General features: G+C 42.2%; 1 protein-coding gene across 4 annotated transcripts in view; it reads left to right on the plus strand.

Moving 5' to 3' along the window:
* The window catches only part of ANKRD17 (ankyrin repeat domain 17), a 584,488-nt gene that overhangs the window by 134,575 nt on the left and 430,426 nt on the right, over positions 1–19,487 (plus strand). For all 4 annotated transcript variants that reach the window (XM_053703322.1, XM_053703325.1, XM_053703327.1 and 1 more), the window contains exon 8: positions 9,946–10,183. In XM_053703322.1, the coding sequence (XP_053559297.1) occupies positions 9,946–10,183 (238 nt within the window). The remainder of the gene's footprint in view (positions 1–9,945; positions 10,184–19,487) is intronic.

The following is a 19,487-nucleotide window of genomic DNA, read 5'->3' on the forward strand; positions in this document are numbered from 1 at the left end:
TCATAGACCCCTTCAATCAGCACTTCATTTGGCAGTACAGAACATAATAGAATATTATTCTAGCTTTTCTAGAATTATGTTTTGGATTTGTTTGTTTTTTTCTTCTGTTTTTAGGCATGACCATATATTTTATTGACACTAGGGGTACAGTTTGTTATGTAGGTAAAGTTTAACAACATTTTTAGGGCTAGATCTTTTTCTATCTGCAGTATTAAAGGGATATGAAACCCAATCTTTTACTTTCATGATTCAGATAAAGCATGTCTTTTTAAACAACTTTCTAATTTACTTCTATTATCAATTTTTCTTTGTTCTTTTTGCACCTTATGTTTAAAAACAGGGACTTATGCTTAGGAGCCGGCCCATTTCTGGAGCACTATATGGCAGCATTTTTTTCTAGAATGTTATCCATTTGCAAGAGCACTAAATGGCTGCACTATTTCCTGTCATGTAGTGCTCCAGATTCCTACCTAGGTATCTCTTCAACACAGAATATCATGGGAACAAAGCAAATTTGATAATAGAAGTAAATTGGAACCTTTTTTAAAATAGTATCGTCTGAATCACAAAAGAAAATGTTTGTGTTTCATATCCCTTTAAAGACATGTATAGCCCCAGTATACTGTTACAGTATGTTATTACAAGTGGAAAATTGCATCTGGGATTACTGTTTCTGTAAGAACACATTCTGCATTTGCTTGGTCTCTTTTCTCTAATTGCTCTTTTTCTATAGAAAACATTCCTTTTGATAATAGGACTTTTTGCCTTTTTAAGTCATTTTACATTTTAAACTTATTGCTACGTTTGGACGGTTTTGTATACATGATCTTCCTTGTGTATTATTCTTGCCCATAAGTTCTTTTTTAAATTCAGATCTCTGCTCTTTTTTAGTGGAAGACAGCTAAGGGTTGCATATGAAATGGTGGCCAAAACATTTTAATGTAAAATATTCTTCTATAACTGTGGTTTACTTTCGGTTCAATATCATGATACTACAATTAAGCAGCATTGCAAGGCACTTGCTCTTTCTTTCGTACTTGCATTAAGTTTTTTTTAAGGAGCATAGTTCATCTGCATTTTCAAAAACAGCTTTTGGAAGCAAATGCGTTGCAAGTTTTTTTTTCTTTTTCTTTTTCCCCCTCAAAGACTTGAGTCTTTTTATAGATTATTTACTGATCCCACTATTGCCTGAATCATTTGTTTTTAAAGGAGTATGAGAGGCAGTGTTCTCCGCAGGCGGTTGTGCCAGCTTCTTGGCATTATGAAGTAGCCCGGGTGGGGGCAGAGTAATATTTTCTAATATATCATTTTCAGCTATCTAAATTTAGCACAAATAAGTTGCATACTTTTTAATCTGTGCAATACAAATTAAACATTTTTAATACAGACTAAGTTTAGCTTAATGTTGGCTAAAATTTTAGCTGAGTGGTCAGTAAAATCAGCCGGGTGGTGCACCTGCTAAAAAAGTCCTGGGGAGAACACAGGTAATAACTTTCCTCATTTTTTATGTAACTTGGTCAACCTAGAATTTTTTTCCCTTATCTCCTCAACTCTGATGATGATCCTCCTGTTCTTTGTATAGAGGTAAAATGTTTATTCTTTATCCTTTTGATGCTAAAATAGACCATAGCTTGGTCATATTTGAATTGAAGTCAGCAAGAATAAGAGGCGTACATATACTGGAGTCATTCCATGAAGACTTCATTAAAAGGTGTTAGGAAGTATTCCTTACTGTTACCCGAATGCTATGTCACTATCCTACTTTTACCTGGTTATGTGTCACTACTTTGAATGTGAAAATAACTTTTCTCCCTCTGTGACAACCCATAGCAATTATCCTTGACTACTGGATTATGCAAAGTAAAAAAATTCTGAATCCACCACATTCCATAGCATCATTCTGTTCAAATTGAGTATTAAAGATGAGTTTCTATGTAAATTATTTTTTCTTCCATCCCCTCCCCTTTTCTTCTGTTATGTGTGATCAGTCCACGGGTCATCATTACTTCTGGGATATAACTCCTCCCCAACAGGAAATGCAAGAGGATTCACCCAGCAGAGCTGCATATAGCTCCTCCCCTCTACGTCACTCCCAGTCATTCTCTTGCACCCAACGACTAGATAGGATGTGTGAGAGGACTATGGTGATTATACTTAGTTTTTATAACTTCAATCAAAAGTTTGTTATTTTACAATAGCACCGGAGCGTGTTATTGCCTCTCTGGCAGAGTTTGAAGAAGAATCTACCAGAGTTTTTACTATGATTTTAACCGGAGTAGTTAAGATCATATTGCTGTTTCTCGGCCATCTGAGGGAGGTAAAAGCTTCAGATCAGGGGACAGCGGGCAGATGAATCTGCATTGAGGTATGTAGCAGTTTTTATTTTCTGAATGGAATTGATGAGAAAATCCTGCCATACCGTTATAATGACATGTATGTATACTCTACACTTCAGTATTCTGGGGATGGTACTTCACTGGAATTACTCTGTAAAAAATACATTAGACCTTTTAATTGGTATTTATTATGTTAAACGTTTTTGCTGGAATGTAGAATCGTTTGCATTTTCTGAGGTACTGAGTGAATAAATGTTTGGGCATTATTTTTCCACTTGGCAGTTGCTTGTTTTAATTGTGACAGTTTCGTTTCTCTCTCACTGCTGTGTGTGAGGGGGAGGGGCCGTTTTTGGCGCTCTTTGCTACGCATCAAAAATTTCCAGTCAGTTACTCTTGTATTTCCTGCATGATCCGGTTCATCTCTAACAGAACTCAGGGGTCTTCAAACTTCTTTGAAGGGAGGTAGATTCTCTCAGCAGAGCTGTGAGACTTATATATTGACTGTGATTAAAAACGTTGCTCTGTTATTTTTACGTTTCAAATTTAATTATTGTTACTTTACTAATGGGAACAAACCTCTGCTAAAAGTTGTGTTGTTTTCAAGGATTGATGCTATAACAGTTTTTCAGTTCATTATTTCAACTGTCATTTAATCGTTTAGTGCTTCTTTGAGGCACAGTACGTTTTTGTTAAATAAGATTGTAACCAAGTTGCAAGTTTATTTGCTAGTGTGTTAAACATGTCTGATTCAGAGGAAGATACCTGTGTCATTTGTTCCAATGCCAAGGTGGAGCCCAATAGAAATTTATGTACTAACTGTATTGATGCTACTTTAAATAAAAGCCAATCTGTACAAATTGAACAAATTTCACCAAACAGCGAGGGGAGAGTTATGCCGACTAACTCGCCTCACGTGTCAGTACCTGCATCTCCCGCCCGGGAGGTTCGTGATATTGTGACGCCTAGTACATCTGGGCGGCCATTACAGATAACATTACAAGATATGGCTACTGTTATGACTGAAGTTTTGGCTAAATTACCAGAACTAAGGGGCAAGCGTGATCACTCTGGGGTGAGAACAGAGTGCGCTGATAATACTAGAGCCATGTCTGATACTGCGTCACAGCTTGCAGAGCATGAGGACGGAGAGCTTCATTCTGTGGGTGACGGTTCTGATCCAAACAGATTGGATTCAGATATTTCAAATTTTAAATTTAAATTGGAGAACCTCCGTGTATTACTAGGGGAGGTTTTAGCGGCTCTTAATGATTGTAACACTGTTGCAATACCAGAGAAATTGTGTAGGTTGGATAAATACTTTGCGGTACCGGCGAGTACTGACGTTTTTCCTATACCTAAGAGACTAACTGAAATTGTTACTAAGGAGTGGGATAGACCCGGTGTGCCGTTCTCACCCCCTCCAATATTTAGAAAGATGTTTCCAATAGACGCCACCACACGGGACTTATGGCAAACGGTCCCTAAGGTGGAGGGAGCAGTTTCTACTTTAGCTAAGCGTACCACTATCCCGGTGGAGGATAGCTGTGCTTTTTCAGATCCAATGGATAAAAAATTAGAGGGTTACCTTAAGAAAATGTTTGTTCAACAAGGTTTTATATTGCAACCCCTTGCATGCATCGCGCCGATTACGGCTGCGGCAGCATTTTGGATGGAGTCTCTGGAAGAGAACCTTAGTTCAGCTACGCTGGACGACATTACGGACAGGCTTAGAGTCCTTAAACTAGCTAATTCATTCATTTCGGAGGCCGTAGTACATTTAACCAAACTTACGGCTAAGAACTCAGGATTCGCCATTCAGGCACGTAGGGCGCTGTGGCTAAAATCCTGGTCAGCTGATGTAACTTCTAAGTCCAAATTACTTAATATACCTTTCAAAGGGCAAACTTTATTTGGGCCCGGTTTGAAAGAAATTATCGCTGACATTACAGGAGGTAAGGGCCACGCCCTGTCTCAAGACAAAGCCAAAGCTAAGGCTAGACAGTCTAATTTTCGTCCCTTTCGGAATTTCAAAGCAGGAGCAGCACCAACTTCCACTGCACCAAAACAGGAAGGAGCCGTTGCTCGTTACAGACAAGGCTGGAAACCTAACCAGTCCTGGAACAAGGGCAAGCAGGCCAGGAAACCTGCTGCTGCCCCTAAGACAGCATGAATCGAGGGCCCCCGATCCGGGACCGGATCTAGTGGGGGGCAGACTCTCTCTCTTCGCCCAGGCTTGGGCAAGAGATGTTCAGGATCCCTGGGCGCTAGAGATCATATCTCAGGGATACCTTCTAGACTTCAAATTCTCTCCCCCAAGAGGGAGATTTCATCTGTCAAGGTTGTCAACAAACCAGATAAAGAAAGAAGCGTTTCTACGCTGTGTACAAGATCTGTTATTAATGGGAGTGATCCATCCGGTTCCGCGGTCGGAACAAGGACAAGGGTTTTACTCAAACCTGTTTGTGGTTCCCAAAAAAGAGGGAACTTTCAGGCCAATCTTGGATTTAAAGATCCTAAACAAATTCCTAAGAGTTCCATCGTTCAAAATGGAAACTATTCGGACAATCTTACCCATGATCCAAAAGGGTCAGTACATGACCACAGTGGATTTAAAGGATGCTTACCTTCACATACCGATTCACAAAGATCATTACCGGTATCTAAGGTTTGCCTTCTTAGACAGGCATTACCAGTTTGTAGCTCTTCCATTCGGATTGGCTACGGCTCCAAGAATCTTCACAAAGGTTCTGGGTGCCCTTCTGGCGGTACTAAGACCGCGAGGAATTTCGGTAGCTCCGTACCTAGACGACATTCTGATACAAGCTTCAAGCTTGCAAACTGCCAAGTCTCATACAGAGTTAGTTCTGGCATTTCTAAGGTCGCATGGATGGAAAGTGAACGAAAAGAAGAGTTCTCTCTTTCCTCTCACAAGAGTTCCATTCTTGGGGACTCTTATAGATTCTGTAGAAATGAAGATTTATCTGACAGAAGACAGATTAACAAAGCTTCTAAATGCATGCCGTGTCCTTCATTCCATTCAACTCCCGTCAGTAGCTCAATGCATGGAGGTGATCGGCTTAATGGTAGCAGCAATGGACATAGTACCCTTTGCACGTCTACATCTCAGACCGCTGCAATTGTGCATGCTGAGTCAGTGGAATGGGGATTACTCAGACTTGTCCCCTACTCTGAATCTGGATCAAGAGACCAGAAACTCTCTTCTATGGTGGCTTTCTCGGCCACATCTGTCCAGGGGGATGCCATTCAGCAGGCCGGACTGGACAATTGTAACAACAGACGCCAGCCTACTAGGTTGGGGCGCTGTCTGGAATTCTCTGAAGGCTCAGGGACAATGGAATCAGGAGGAAAGTCTCCTACCAATAAACATTCTGGAATTGAGAGCAGTTCTCAATGCCCTTCTGGCTTGGCCCCAGTTAAAAACTCGGGGGTTCATCAGGTTTCAGTCGGACAACATCACGACTGTAGCTTACATCAACCATCAAGGAGGGACAAGAAGCTCCCTAGCAATGATGGAAGTATCAAAGATAATTCGCTGGGCAGAGTCTCACTCTTGCCACCTGTCAGCAATCCACATCCCGGGAGTGGAGAACTGGGAGGCGGATTTCTTGAGTCGCCAGACTTTTCATCCGGGGGAGTGGGAACTTCATCCGGAGGTCTTTGCCCAAATACTTCGACGTTGGGGCAAACCAGAGATAGATCTCATGGCGTCTCGCCAGAACGCCAAACTTCCTCGCTACGGGTCCAGATCCAGGGATCCGGGAGCGGTTCTGATAGATGCTTTGACAGCACCTTGGAACTTCGGGATGGCTTATGTGTTTCCACCCTTCCCGCTGCTTCCTCGATTGATTGCGAAAATCAAACAGGAGAGAGCATCAGTGATTCTAATAGCGCCTGCATGGCCACGCAGGACTTGGTATGCAGATCTAGTGGACATGTCATCCTGTCCGCCTTGGTCTCTACCTCTAAGACAGGACCTTCTGATACAGGGTCCATTCAAACATCAAAATCTAACTTCTCTGAAGCTGACTGCTTGGAAATTGAACGCTTGATTTTATCAAAACGTGGTTTTTCTGAGTCGGTTATTGATACCCTGATACAGGCTAGGAAGCCTGTTACCAGAAGGATTTACCATAAGATATGGCGTAAATACCTATACTGGTGCGAATCCAAAGGTTACTCCTGGAGTAAGGTTAGGATTCCTAGGATATTGTCCTTTCTACAAGAAGGTTTAGAAAAGGGTTTATCGGCTAGTTCATTAAAGGGACAGATCTCAGCTCTGTCCATCTTGTTGCACAGGCGTCTGTCAGAAAATCCAGACGTCCAGGCCTTTTGTCAGGCTTTAGCTAGAATCAAGCCTGTGTTTAAAACTGTTGCTCCGCCATGGAGTTTAAACCTTGTTCTTAACGTTCTACAAGGAGTTCCGTTTGAACCCCTTCATTCCATTGATATAAAGTTATCTTGGAAAGTGTTATTTTTAATGGCTATTTCTTCGGCTCGGAGAGTCTCTGAGTTATCAGCTTTACATTGTGATTCTCCTTATTTGATTTTTCATTCAGATAAGGTAGTTCTGCGTACTAAACCTGGGTTCTTACCTAAGGTAGTCACTAACAGGAACATCAATCAAGAGATCGTGGTTCCTTCCCTGTGCCCGAATCCTTCTTCAAAGAAGGAACGTCTTCTACACAATCTGGATGTAGTTCGTGCCCTCAAGTTCTACTTGCAGGCAACTAAGGATTTTCGACAAACGTCTTCCCTGTTTGTCGTGTACTCTGGTCAGAGGAGAGGTCATAAGGCTTCGGCTACCTCTCTCTCCTTCTGGCTTCGTAGCATAATTCGTTTAGCCTATGAGACTGCTGGACTGCAGCCTCCTGAAAGAATTACAGCTCATTCTACTAGAGCTGTGGCTTCCACTTGGGCCTTTAAGAATGAGGCCTCTGTTGAACAGATTTGCAAGGCTGCAACTTGGTCTTCGCTCCATACTTTTTCCAAATTTTACAGATTTGACACTTTTGCTTCTTCGGAGGCTATTTTTGGGAGAAAGGTTCTTCAGGCAGTGGTTCCTTCTGTATAATGAGCCTGCCTATCCCTCCCGTCATCTGTGTACTTTTGCTTTGGTATTGGATCCCAGAAGTAATGATGACCCGTGGACTGATCACACATAACAGAAGAAAACATAATTTATGCTTACCTGATAAATTCCTTTCTTCTGTTGTGTGATCAGTCCACGGCCCGCCCTGTTTTTTAAGGCAGGTAAATATTTTTTAAATTATACTCCAGTCACCACTTCACCCTTGGTTTCTCCTTTCTCGTTGATTCTTGGTCGAATGACTGGGAGTGACGTAGAGGGGAGGAGCTATATGCAGCTCTGCTGGGTGAATCCTCTTGCATTTCCTGTTGGGGAGGAGTTATATCCCAGAAGTAATGATGACCCGTGGACTGATCACACAACAGAAGAAAGGAATTTATCAGGTAAGCATAAATTATGTTTTTTTGGTCCTAAGGTTTGTAAAATAGTTTGAAAGTTAATTCATATTAGGAACTAGCAAAAAGATTGAGGAGCCAGCCATAACCTTTTAGGAGCCACAAAAGTGTTTTTATAAAAAAAAAGACATACAATATACTAAAAAAGAGATTGTCAGGTTTAGATGTGTAAGAACTTTTATTTTGGCGATATGGCAGGAAATGAGCATTTTAAGAGTTGACTGTTTAATCATTTTCAGGGTACCTTTACTAGCCTTGTGTTTAACATTCTGCTTCTTTTTTTGCCTTTCTGCAATTCTGCAGTGTTTTAATTAGCCAGTGTTTCTCATTAAAAAGCTCAAATTATTATTTTTTTTTTATTGAGGTTTTAAGATAAGTAAAACAGGCAAATTATTTCACACAATTTCAAGCCAAAAATAACATTGAGAGTTACATAGTCTCCAAATAACAACATCCATTAATAAAAATGTTGCCTAAAAATATGAATAAATATTGAACCTCCGTTTTCTGTTAGTGTGTCCTCTTGACAAATGATAAGATATGAAATTAAATTATTTCCCCCAGAGAACTAAAGAGGTCTCTCTTGGGCCTCCTGAATTAGATTTGAGATATATTGGGGGGCTTTGAGGAGGAAATAAAATAACAAAATAGGCCACTCTTGGACCTAAGGATTGAAATGATATGATAATTATTCAACAATATGTATTATAAGTTAAGCATATAGAATATATAGAGAAGGGATCCCTATGTCTCAAAAAACAAAGATGAAAACTAGATCTAGTGTAATAAACTTTCAGATAGGCAGTTTTTTAAGTGGTAGTCCTAAATTAAGTTGGCCGTTAAATCGGGAAAGGCCTCCACTCTCTCCATAAGTTTGGATACCAACAGCTCTAAAGCATCGGGAGATTCCGGGTCCCTATTTTGGGCTTCGGTAACCACAGGTTTCCTCTGCTTATGTTCCGAGGGTAATAGGGCTCCTCCGGATGCGTTACCAGCATACTCTGTCTATCTGGCTATAGGAATGGGGTGTCTTTGTACTGACCGGAGACAATAGGGAAGGTGAAGGTTCACGGATTTAATCCAAGAGTGGCTTGTCAGTGGTAGCGGGTAGTACTCCCTCGGTAGGTGGTGGCAGAAAGAGAAGTTTGTGCAGCTCTTCTTCCAAGTCCCTAAAGGAATCCAGTATAAACTGGGTCATCTTATTCTCCCTCCTGTCAAAGGGCCTCCATTTGCTAAACAAATCTCAGACATCTCTGCTTCAAAAGCTCTGAGCCAACAAATGTTTGATATGGTTCACTTATGTTTGATCTCTCTCATTACACATTACATTACATCATTATAAGCTGTTGTACCCGTAGTTACCGTGGGGGTGGGGGTGGGGGGGGGGGATGATTTAGATGAAGGTCTGACCTGTTTCTAGGCCACTACTGCGTACCTTCTCGTTCCAGTACTTCAGGACTGAAGTTGGCAACACAACGCAGCTCAAATTCTTCAGCGAAGTCTGTAGTTTTAGGATATGTCACATACGATCAGAGATGGTACCATAGACTGGCTATATGCAGCAGGAATATATGCCAGACTCTTCAGCCTCTAAAATAAACGACCATCATGGCAGCCGCCCGGAAGCATCCCAAATTATTTTTAAAAGTAACTTCTAGCAAGCACATTATGCAGAACTCTTGGAATATTTGCAGTACCATGTCCCTTGAACTAAGTTTTATTAAACTTAAAGTGACATTCAACAACTATTTACTTTTTGTCCTTTAAGTCCAACAATTTTCTTTCATGATTTTGATAGAGCATACATATTTACTTCTATTATCAATTATTTGGTTAGCCAATCACAAGAGGCATATATGGGCAGCCACCAATTAGTAGCTATCTCCCAGCACCTGAGCCTATGTAGATATACTTTTAAATAAAGAATACCAAGAGAAAAAAGCAAATTAGATAAAAGAAGTACATTGGAAAGTAGTTTAAATTTATGTGCTCTGTTTGAATCATGAAATATTTTTTTGGGGTTTCATGTCCCTTTAACATAGGATTGATTAAATGAGAATGCAACCACTATTTGCACTTGTAATGTAATTTTATTTGATATTGCCAGGATGGTCATGTTGAGGTTGCCCGGTTACTTCTTGACAGTGGAGCCCAGGTAAACATGCCAGCTGACTCATTTGAGTCTCCTTTGACACTTGCGGCATGTGGTGGTCACGTGGAGTTGGCAGCCTTACTTATTGAGCGTGGTGCTAACCTTGAAGAGGTAAATGATGAAGGCTACACACCACTCATGGAAGCAGCAAGGGAAGGACATGAAGAAATGGTGGCGTTATTGCTAGGCCAAGGTAATTCTTAAATAGTAAACATTTGCCTTTAGTTAAGTCTTATCATTTGGGCATATAACCCACAGTCTATTGCTTAAATATGTTGCAAGAATGAAATGCATAGCCTTAGTTATACATCATTTTTAATTGTTTTCTCATGTTCTTATTAGAAATGTTAAAATAAATTTTGCATTATTGCTCTTAATTTTATGTTCAAGTGAATAATTAATTACATATACACCTATGTGTGTGTATGTGTATTTCCATCTTAATATGGGAAGAGTCCACAGCTGCATTCCTTACTTTTGGGAAATACTGAACCTGACCACCAAGAAGAGGCAAAGTCACCGAGCCAAAGGCTTAAATACCGCCCCACTTCCTCATAACCCCAGTATTTTTTTGCCTTTCGTCTCAGGAGGTTGGCAGAAAATTGTTAGAAGATTTCGGAGTAGTCTCTTATGGAGGGTAGTACTCTTCAAGATGAGACTGGAGTTTTAAGTAGTCCTGTCAGCCTCTCAGTGAGAGCATGGGTGAAAGTTAGAGTCCGGAGATGCCGGAAGAGTCTTTCTGCGAAACCATCCCGACTCATTAACAGCTCCATATGCAATCCGCATTGACGAGTTTCGCTGCCTGCTTTCTTCACTCAAGTCCATGTCAGAAGCAATGCTACTATCTGCCACACTTGAAGGGCCGTGTTCCTGTTCCACGGCGTGGATTCTGGTAAGATCGTTTCATATTTTATACATGTATGATAACGCAAGAAGACAGGGTCACAGCGTGACTCCTTTTATCTGTATAGAATCAAGGGTTAATATCTCCTTAGGGGGATTATTGAACAAGGGGGAATAATAATCTTATATGTTTGTTTGATTTTATGCTGCTTTATGTGTGAGATGTTATGGGCTCATCAGCTGTTATGAAATATACAGGTTTCACTTTCACTTTGAGACCCATGCAGCTTACAGGCTTGGCGTGCTTTCTCTCATAGCACTGACAGTCCTGCATTGTGCACTATGTGATTCATTCCCTCTTTCTTGACCTATTAGAGAGGAGTCATAAATCTCTACTGTCTGGGTCATAGGAGGTGGTAAATGCTCCAGCCATTGGGGTATAAGGGTGCCATTTTTTTAATAAAATGTTTTATTTCTCTAGTTATCCGGTTATTGCACTAGCGATGGAGGATTCTGTTACTTTAGAGGGCACTCCCTCTATTCATAAAGAGTAATTCCCGTTTATATGGTGAAGAGGCCCTAGTTCCCTCTCTCAATTATGTTCCATATGCCTTGATAATGTGATATCAAACGTGTTTGATACCACGGAGCCGTCCACCTCTAAGGAGTTGTCGTCCAGTGAGGTTCGTACCCTACATGCTTATCTCTATACACATGCAGTTTTCCCGTAGCATTGCTGAGCCTCCATCTGGAGGGGGCCTTTTCAGTTCAGAAGGAGGTGTCTGCGGCCTTTAATGCTTTACCTCGCCAAGCTAAGCGCAAGCAAAAAGTTACATATTACACTCCTTCCCAGAGTACATCAAATAATTTTTCGGATTTAACTGATAGGGTAATCCGAGGATGAAGTTCTTTCTGAGTCTTCAGAGTATGAACTTTCTGGGTCGGGTCTGCTGCCTCTAAACCTCCAGCTGCGGAGGAACCAGACTTTAGTTTTAGGAATTTGCGCTTTCTTCTAAAGGAAGTTTTTGGCGAATTCAGAGGTTCCAGAGGTCATTTTGCCTATTGAACCTTTAATTCCTATATGGAATAGAGTTTGAGGACAGGGTAGTGACTTCCCTGCTCCTGTTAGATGGCGAACATTATTTGGAATGAAGGGGAAAGGATTGTATTCCTTTTTTCCCCTCTTCTCCCTTTAACAAATTGTTACCGGCCCTGGTCTCTCAATGGAGTTATGAGGTTCCGTCCCTAAATGGGATGGCGTTTATCTTCACCTTTGCTAAAACGTACTCTTTGTTTGAAGAGCCCAAGGATAAGAGCTGGAAACTCTGTTACGAAAGATGTTTCAACATACAGGATATTTGTTTCAACCGGCGGCGGCTGTTGCCGCGGTTGCTGGAGAAAATACCTTCTGGTGTGACTCCTTATAGGATTTGATCAAAGTGGTGGGTCCCCTTGATGTTCCTCAGGAAAGATTTACAGCCTTGAGGGTTGCTAATTCTTTTATCTGACAGATTATTCGCTATGCTGTGGCTTCAGCTTTTTCTGTTCAGCGGATTTGACTTTTAAGTCTAGACTTCTTCCTCCCCTTGAAGGGAATGATTTTGTTTGGTCCAGGCCTGGACTCGATTATCTCCACGGTCACAAGGGGGCAAGGGTGCCCTCCTACCTCAAGAGTACATGAACTAGTATAAGGGACAATTGTCGTTCCTTTCGTTCTGATAAAGCCCATGTCAGCTGTCCTCCGCTAAGCCAGAGCAAACTAAGAGCTCTTGGAAACCGGCTTAGTCCTGGATAAATCCAAGCAGAGCAAGTAGCCCGCAGAGTCTAAGTCGGCATGAATGGGTGGTCCCCTGTCCTCTTCTGGGTCATGTAGGGGGCAGTATGTCGCTCTTTTCAGTCGCTTGGTGCAGTGACATGCAGGATCCATGGGTCCTGGAGGTCATAGCTCAAGTTTTCTAGATAGGTATTAAGTCTCAGCTACCCAAGCGCAGATTCCTTCTGTCTTCCTGACACAGTAAGGAAGGGTAGCCTTTCTGGGCCGTGTATGGGATTTGTCCTCTTAGGAGTTATTGTCCCAGTACCTATCACAGTGAGAGGTTTGGTATACTATTCAAACCTTTTTGTGGTCCCTAAAAAGGAGGGAACTTTCTGACTGATTCTGGACCTAAAGGGCTTAAGCAAGTTTTTATATATCCCCTCATTCGAGATGGAGACAATAAGGGCCATTCTTCCCCTAGTTCAAGAGGGGCAGTTCATGACCACGATAGATCTTAAGGATTCTCCCTTCATGTACCAATCCTCTAGGACCACTCCCAGTTCCTAAGGTTGCATTCCTGGACCAGCACTTCCAGTTATTGCCTTTCCATTTTGTCTAGCTACGGCTTCAAGAAATTTTTCGAAGATGGGACCATTCGGAATCTCCCCTCTGTCTTCTTCGTTCCCATGGATGGAAGATAATCTAGAGAGAGTTCTCTTGTGTCAAGTACCCGAGTTGAATCATGGGTACTATAATAGTCTCCATAGACATGAGAATATTTCTATCAAATTTCTATCAGACTAAATATTGAGATAGCGCTAAATAGCTAGATATATCACCACACCTATTCCAATAAATTAGTAGCAGATAATATAGATAGCAGAGGGTAAAAAAGGAGATACATCTTATCAAATTTGATTTATACCATAATTTAACGCTAACTAGGTAAAAAATTGAAAATCAATTGCGTATAGGACAAAAAATATATTTAATATTTATATTCCACACTATAGAGCATAATTTAATAGAAAAACGATGAGGGTATAAAATCAGTAATGCATTTAATATTCCTCAAAATAGAACAAAACAGAAAAATATACCTTAAAAAGGGACGTCTCCCTATAAAATTGTTAGTATATATTGGCCAAATAACCACCTAATTGTAGAAACACCTTAAAAACAGTAATAACAGAATGCTTTTATATTCAGTGATCATGCATTCTTCTCCGTGTATAACAATATAGTCAATGTTAAAATATGTCGATAATGTGGCCAAATATATCGGTATATCTGATGAAACTGATGATTGCTTTACAGCAACTGGAGGTGATTATACAAATCCTCTTGCTGAGGTTTCTAATGCTTCAGATTATGGCAGTCTTTATGTTATGTTACGGCCAAACAGCCGGCCCTTTAATTATCGGGTTATAAGTAATAGCAAGTTCTGTACAGCTTGGGGGGAGTCAGACTGACAACACTTACCCCGCTCTTCACAGATAGTTGGCGTAGCCGTACTCGTGAGCCTGTCTTGCCTGCGTCTGATCAGGTCTGGGTGATGTGCGAGTGTTTAACCCTGCTCACAGTTCCAGGGAGTGATTGTTACCGTATAAAGTCCTCGCATATATCAGGTTTCGTCCGTGTTCCACAAAGGGAAGCCCGCACTTAGCGTGTATCACGCGTGGGTTAAACTAGGTACCTAGTATTAGAAAAAAGGAGAATATCTTTGTTCTTGACAGGATAAACAGCTCAATTCCTTCAACGCGTTTCACCCGTTATGTTGGGCTTTTTCAAGATCAGAGACGTTGCAAGCTAGCTTCAACACGTCTTGCCCCCCAGATCTCCTTAAGTCTATCTGTGACTCTGTGTATGGAGGTGCTTTTTCTCATGGTGTCCAGCATGGACATCATTTCCCTTGCTAGGTTTCATCTCAGACTGTTGCAACTGCGTGCTCATGCTGAAGGAGTGGGACGACGATCATTCGGATTTGTCTCAACAGATTTATCTGGACAACCAATCAAGAGAATCACTCTCTTGGTGGTTCTATACGGATCACTTGTCCTGAGGGACGTCCGTCTTAAGACCATCCTGGGTGATTGTGACTATGGTTGCGAGTCTGTCAGGATGGGGAGCTGTTTTGGGTGCCAGGAAGGCACAGGGCTTATGGTCTCGGGATAAAGCTCCCTCCTGACCTCATTTTGACATATACAATGCTCTGAAGGCTTGGCCTCTGCTGGGTTCGTCCCAGTTATTTAGTTTCCAATCAGACAATATATTCTCGGTGGCTTACATCAACCATCGGGGGGGAACGAGAAGCTCCCTAGTTATGAGGGAAGTATCTCAGATTCTGGTGTGGGGGAGACCCACATTTGTTCGCTGTCAGCGATCCACATTCCCGGGTGTGGACAACTGGGAAGCGGATTTCTTCAGCAGACAATCCTTTCATCCAGGGGAATGGTCTCTCCACTCCGAGTGTTTGCAGAGATTTGCTAGAAGAAGATCTTATGATGTCTCAATACCAAGCTACCCAGGTATGGGTCGAGGTACAGGGATCCTCAGACGGAGCTAACAGAGGCATTAGGGGTGCCTTGGAGGTTCAATCTAATTTATCCTTTCTGGCTGTTACCACTACTTCCTAGTGTAGTGTTTCGAGTCAAGAAGGCGTCAGTGATAACGATTGCTCCGTCTTGGCCGCAAAGGATATGGTTCTCGGATATAGTGGAGATGTCATCATCTCCGTGGAAGTTACCTTGTCGCAGGGATCTGCTGACCAAGGTTTCTTTTTCATTATTGTCTAGATTCTATGAGGCTGACTGCGTGGATATTGAACGCTTAGTTCTAGCCAAGAGAGGGGTTTCTGAGAGAGTTATTTTTATTCTCATCAAGCTCATAAGCTGGTTGCTCATCGCATCTATCATAAGGTGTGGAGGACCTACTTATTCTGTTCTCCAGGATGAATTGGAGAAGGGCCTTTCTGCAAGTCCCCTGATGGGACAGTTTTCGGCCCTGTCTGTGTTACTGCACAAGAGGTTCGTTGAGCTTCCAGATGTGCAGCCATTTGTTAAGGCTCTGCTGGGATCAGAACTATGTTTAGATTGAGGCTCCTCCTTGGAGTTTAAATCTTGCTCTTAAAGTGTTGCATCAGGCTCCGTTGGAGCCTATGCATGAAGTAGACACAAAATTGTTTTCTGGGAAGCTTCCTTTCTCCAACATAGGTGTGTCCGGTCCACGGCGTCATCCTTACTTGTGGGATATTCTCTTCCCCAACAGGAAATGGCAAAGAGCCCAGCAAAGCTGGTCACATGATCCCTCCTAGGCTCCGCCTACCCCAGTCATTCTCTTTGCCGTTGTACAGGCAACATCTCCACGGAGATGGCTTAGAGTTTTTTAGTGTTTAACTGTAGTTTTTATTATTCAATCAAGAGTTTGTTATTTTAAAATAGTGCTGGTATGTACTATTTACTCAGAAACAGAAAAGAGATGAAGATTTCTGTTTGTATGAGGAAAATGATTTTAGCACCGTAACTAAAATCCATGGCTGTTCCACACAGGACTGTTGAGAGCAATTAACTTCAGTTGGGGGAACAGTGTGCAGTCTCTTACTGCTTGAGGTATGACGCATTCTAACAAGACGATGTAATGCTGGAAGCTGTCATTTTCCCTATGGGATCCGGTAAGCCATGTTTATTAAGATAGTAAATAAGGGCTTCACAAGGGCTTATTAAGACTGTAGACTTTTTCTGGGCTAAATCGATTCATTATTAACACATATTTAGCCTTGAGGAATCATTTATTCTGGGTATTTTGATATGATATATCGGCACAGAGCCTCATTTTCGCGCCGGTATGGCGCACTTGTTTTTGAGGACAGCATGGCATGCAGCTGCATGTGTGTGGAGCTCTGATACATAGAAAAGTCTTTCTGAAGGCATCATTTGGTATCGTATTCCCCTTTGGGCTTGGTTGGGTCTCAGCAAAGCAGATTCCAGGGACTGTAAAGGGGTTAAATATAAAAACGGCTCCGGTTCCGTTATTTTAAGGGTTAAAGCTTCCAAATTTGGTGTGCAATACTTTTAAGGCTTTAAGACACTGTGGTGAAATTTTGGTGAATTTTGAACAATTCCTTCATACTTTTTCGCAATTGCAGTAATAAAGTGTGTTTAGTTTAAAATTTAAAGTGACAGTAACGGTTTTATTTTAAAACGTTTTTTGTGCTTTGTTATCAAGTTTATGCCTGTTTAACATGTCTGAACTACCAGATAGATTGTGTTCTGACTGTGGGGAAACCAAGGTTCCTTCTCATTTAACTATATGTATTTTATGTCATAAAATTTTTTTAGTAAAAATGATGCCCAAGATGATTCCTCAAGTGAGGGGAGTAAGCATGGTACTGCATCATCCCCTCCTTCGTCTACACCAGTCTTGCCCATACAGGAGGCCCCTAGTACCTCTAGTGCGCCAATACTCCTTACTATGCAACATTTAACGGCTGTAATGGATAATTCTATCAAATACATTTTAGCCAATATGCCCACTTATCAGCGAAAGCGCGACTGCTCTGTTTTAGAAAATTCTGTAGAGCATGAGAACGCTGATGATATGGTTTCTGAAGGGCCCCTACACCAGTCTGAGGGGGCCAGGGAGGTTTTGTCTGAGGGAGAAATTTCAGATTCAGGAAACATTTCTCAACAAGCTGAACCTGATGTGATTACTTTTAAATTTAAGTTGGAACATCTCCGCGCTCTGCTTAAGGAGGTGTTATCCAATTTGGATGATTGTGATTATCTGGTCATTCCAGAACCACTATGTTAAATGGAAAAGTTCTTAGAGGCCCCGGGGCCCCCCGAAGCTTTTCCTATATCCAAGCGGGTGGCGTACATTGTTAGTAAAGAATGGGACAGGCCCGGTATACCTTTAGTACCTCCCCCCATATTTATAAAATTGTTTTCCTATAGTCGACCCCAGAAAGGACTGATGGCAGACAGTCCCCAAGGTCGAGGGGGCGGTTTCTACTCTACACAAGCGCGCCACTATACCCATAGAAGATAGTTGTGCTTTCCAAGATCCTATGGATAAAAAATTAGAAGGTCTGCTAAAAAGATGTTTGTTCAGCAAGGTTCCCTTCTACAACCAATTGCATGCATTGTCCCTGTCACTGCAGCCGCGTGTTTCTAGTTTGATGAGCTAGGAAAGGCGATTATTAGTAATTCTTCTTCTTATGAGGAGATTATGGACAGAATTCGTGCTCTTAAATTGGCTAATTCTTTCACCCTAGACGCCACCTTGCAATTGGCTAGGTTAGCGGCGAAAAAATTCTGGGTTTGCTATTGTGGCGCAGAGCGCTTTGGTTAAAATCTTGGGCAGCGGATGCGTCTTCCAAGAACAAATTACTTGACATTCCTTTCAAGGGGAAAACACTCTTTGGCCCTGACTTGAAAGAGATTATCTCTGATATCACTGGGGGCAAGGGCCACGCCCTTCCTCAGGATAGGTCTTGTCAAGACCAAAAATAAACCTAAGTTTCGTCCCTTTCGCAGAAACGGATCAGCCCCAAGGGCTACGTCCTCTAAGCAGGAAGGTAATACTTCTCAAGCCAATCCAGCCTGGAGACCTATGCAAGGCTGGAACAAAGGAAAGCAGGCCAGGAAACCTGCCACTGCTACCAAGACAGCATGAAATGCGGGCCCCCGATCCGGGACCGGATCTGGTGGGGGGCAGACTCTCTCTCTTCGCTCAGGCTCTGGAGTTCAAGGGGCTTCCTCCAAGGGGGAGGTTCCACAGGTCTCAGTTGTCTTCAGACCACATAAGAAGACAGGCATTCTTACATTGGGTAGAAGACCTGCTAAAAATGGGAGTGATTCATCCTGTTCCATTAGGAGAACAAGGGATGGGGTTCTACTCCAATCTGTTCATAGTTCCCAAAAAAGAGGGAACGTTCAGACCAATCTTAGATCTCAAGATCTTGAACAAGTTCTCAAGGTTCCATCGTTCAAGATGGAAACCATTCGAACACTTCTTCCTTCCATCCAGGAAGGTCAATTCATGACCAAGGTGGATTTCAAGGATGCGTATCTACATATTCCTATCCACAAGGAACATCATCGGTTCCTGAGGTTTGCATTCCTGGACAAGCATTTCCAGTTCGTGGCGTTTTCTTTCGGATTAGCCACTGCTCCTAGGATTTTCTCATAGGTACTAGGGTCCCTTCTGGCGGTGCTAAGACCAAGGGGCATTGCTGTAGTACCTTACTTGGACGACATTCTGATTCGAGCGTCGTCCCTTCCTCAAGTAAAGGCTCACACGGACATTGTCCTGGCCTTTCTCAGATCTCACGGATGGAAAGTGAACGTGGAAAAGAGTTCTCTATCTCCGTCAACGAGGGTTCCCTTCTTGGGAACTATAATAGACTCCTTAGAAATGAGGATTTTTCTGACAGAAGCCAGAAAAACAAAACTTCTAGACTCTTGTCGGATACTTCATTCCGTTCCTCTTCCTTCCATAGCGCAGTGCATGGAAGTGATAGGTTTGATGGTAGCGGCAATGGACATAGTTCCTTTTGTGCGCATTCATCTAAGACCATTACAACTGTTCATGCTCAGTCAGTGGAATGGGGACTATTCAGACTTGTCTCCGAAGATACAAGTAAATCAGAGGACCAGAGACTCATTCCGTTGGTGGCTGTCCCTGGACAACCTGTCACAAGGGATGACCTTCCGCAGACCAGAGTGGGTCATTGTCACGACCGACGCCAGTCTGAAGGGCTGGGGCGCGGTCTGGGGATCCCTGAAAGCTCAGGGTCTTTGGTCTCGGGTAGAATCTCTTCTACCGATAAATATTCTGGATCTGAGAGCGATATTCAATGCTCTCAAAGCTTGGCCTCAGCTAGCGAGGGCCAAGTTGA

The sequence above is a fragment of the Bombina bombina genome, chromosome 2 (assembly GCF_027579735.1).
Source record: "Bombina bombina isolate aBomBom1 chromosome 2, aBomBom1.pri, whole genome shotgun sequence".
Lineage (NCBI taxonomy): Eukaryota > Metazoa > Chordata > Amphibia > Anura > Bombinatoridae > Bombina > Bombina bombina.